Source organism: Colobus angolensis, unplaced genomic scaffold, assembly GCF_000951035.1.
Source record: "Colobus angolensis palliatus isolate OR3802 unplaced genomic scaffold, Cang.pa_1.0 Scaffold107, whole genome shotgun sequence".
NCBI lineage: Eukaryota > Metazoa > Chordata > Mammalia > Primates > Cercopithecidae > Colobus > Colobus angolensis.
The window spans coordinates 2,637,526-2,639,209 of NW_012111697.1; the positions used below are offsets into that span (position 1 = coordinate 2,637,526).

The 1,684-nt window shown below is 48.2% G+C and overlaps 1 protein-coding gene across 1 annotated transcript in view; it reads left to right on the forward strand.

The window, feature by feature from the left end:
* WTIP (Wilms tumor 1 interacting protein) overlaps window positions 1-1,684 on the forward strand; it is a 23,425-nt gene that overhangs the window by 5,406 nt on the left and 16,335 nt on the right. Inside the window, exon 4 of the mRNA XM_011948918.1 lies at window positions 1,318-1,373. Coding sequence (XP_011804308.1) covers window positions 1,318-1,373 — 56 coding nt within the window. The remainder of the gene's footprint in view (window positions 1-1,317; window positions 1,374-1,684) is intronic.

Here is a 1,684-nt window from a genome sequence, read left to right on the forward strand (position 1 = left end):
GGGCGAATCACGAGGTCAGGAGATTGAGACCATCCTGGCTAACACAGTGAAACCCCGTCTCTACTAAAAATACACAAAATTAGCTGGGCATGGTAGCGGGCACCTGTAGTCCCAGCTACTTGGGAGGCTAAGACAGGAGAATGGCGTGAACCTGGGAGGCGGAGCTTTCAGGGAACCAAGATCGTGCCACTGCACTCCAGCCTGGGTGACAGAGGGAGACTCTGTCTCAAAAAAAAAAAGAGCTGCCCAGATCAGGCTGTTGTAGCGCTGTGAGAGTGTTAGAGGAGTGATGATAGACCTTTTTTATTTTGTTTTCAAGAAAAGCTAGAAATTGAGATTTAGTAATACTTTCCTGATTTTGTTTATTTTATTTTTTTAAACTTTTTTGAGACGGAGTCTCGGTTTGTCGCCCAGGCTGGTGCGATCTCAGCTCACTGCAACCTCCACCTCCCGGGTTCAAGTGATTGTCCTGGCTTCGCCTCCCCAGTAGCTGGGATTACAGGTACTGTGTGCCTCCATGCCTGGCTAATTTCTGTATTTTTAGTAGAGATGAGGTTTCACCATGTTGGCCAGGCTTGTCTTGAGTTCCTGACCTCAGGTGATCCACCCATCTTGGCCTCTCAAAGTGCTGGGATTACAGGCGTGAGCCACTATGCCTGGCCCACTTTCCTGATTTTAAAAAATATGGGCAACTATTTGTTTGAACTATATGGTTCTGATGATATTTGACTTTGTTGAGCTACAAATGTGGCAGTTTCGTAGAGCAACCAGAATAATACAGCAGTTTACAAAAGGAAGTCTGCAGGTAGCATAAGCTCAAGTGATCTCTGATAAACCTTGTCCTCAGAGTGTGGCTTTTTTGTTTTAAATTAAATTATTTATTTATTTATTTATTTATTTTTAGAGACTGGGTCTCACCCTGTCACCCAGGCTGGATTGCAGTAGTGAGATCAGCGCTCATTGCAGCCTTGAACTCCTGGGCTCAAGCGATCCTCCTGCTTCAGCCTCCTGAATAGCTGAGACCACAGGTGCGCATCACCATGCTTGGCTAAATTTTTTTAATTTTTTTGTAGAGATGAGATCTTGCTTTGTTGCCCAGGCTGGTCTTGAACTTCTGGATTCAAGCAATCTTCACTCTTTGGCTTCCCAGTGTTGGGATTACAGGCAGCTGCCACTACGCCTGGTCAGAGCTTTTTTTTTTTTTCTCTGTCCAACCCCTCATCCCTTCCTGTCCTTGGCCCTGGTACCAGCTGACCTCTTGGTCGCTGTTTGCCATTCACTGATGTCTTTGGAACTTTCCCCTCTCCCCTCCCCAAGTTCCGCTGCCACTAGCCAGCCAGCAGCCTCGGGCTTCCGGAACCTCTTCAACTTTGGTGACCTCCCCGCCTTCTCTTCAGCCACCCACTCTCAGGGCCACACCCTGTTTTCCCTTCACTCCAGCAGTCCTTAGTGGTAACCCCAGCCTGCTTCTCAGCAGTTGCTCTCATTCCTGTAATCACCGTCTGCCCAGCAGAACCCCGACTCTGGGCTCATGCTTCGACCCCCTCTGTGGCCAGTATACCAGGCTGGGAAGGGCTCTGAGCAAGCCCTCAGGACCGTGAGAGGTTTGTTGTCCTCACCACACAGGTCTTCCTGGCACCACTGACACCCTAAGCCTTTGTCAGTTTTTTTTTTTTTTTTTTTT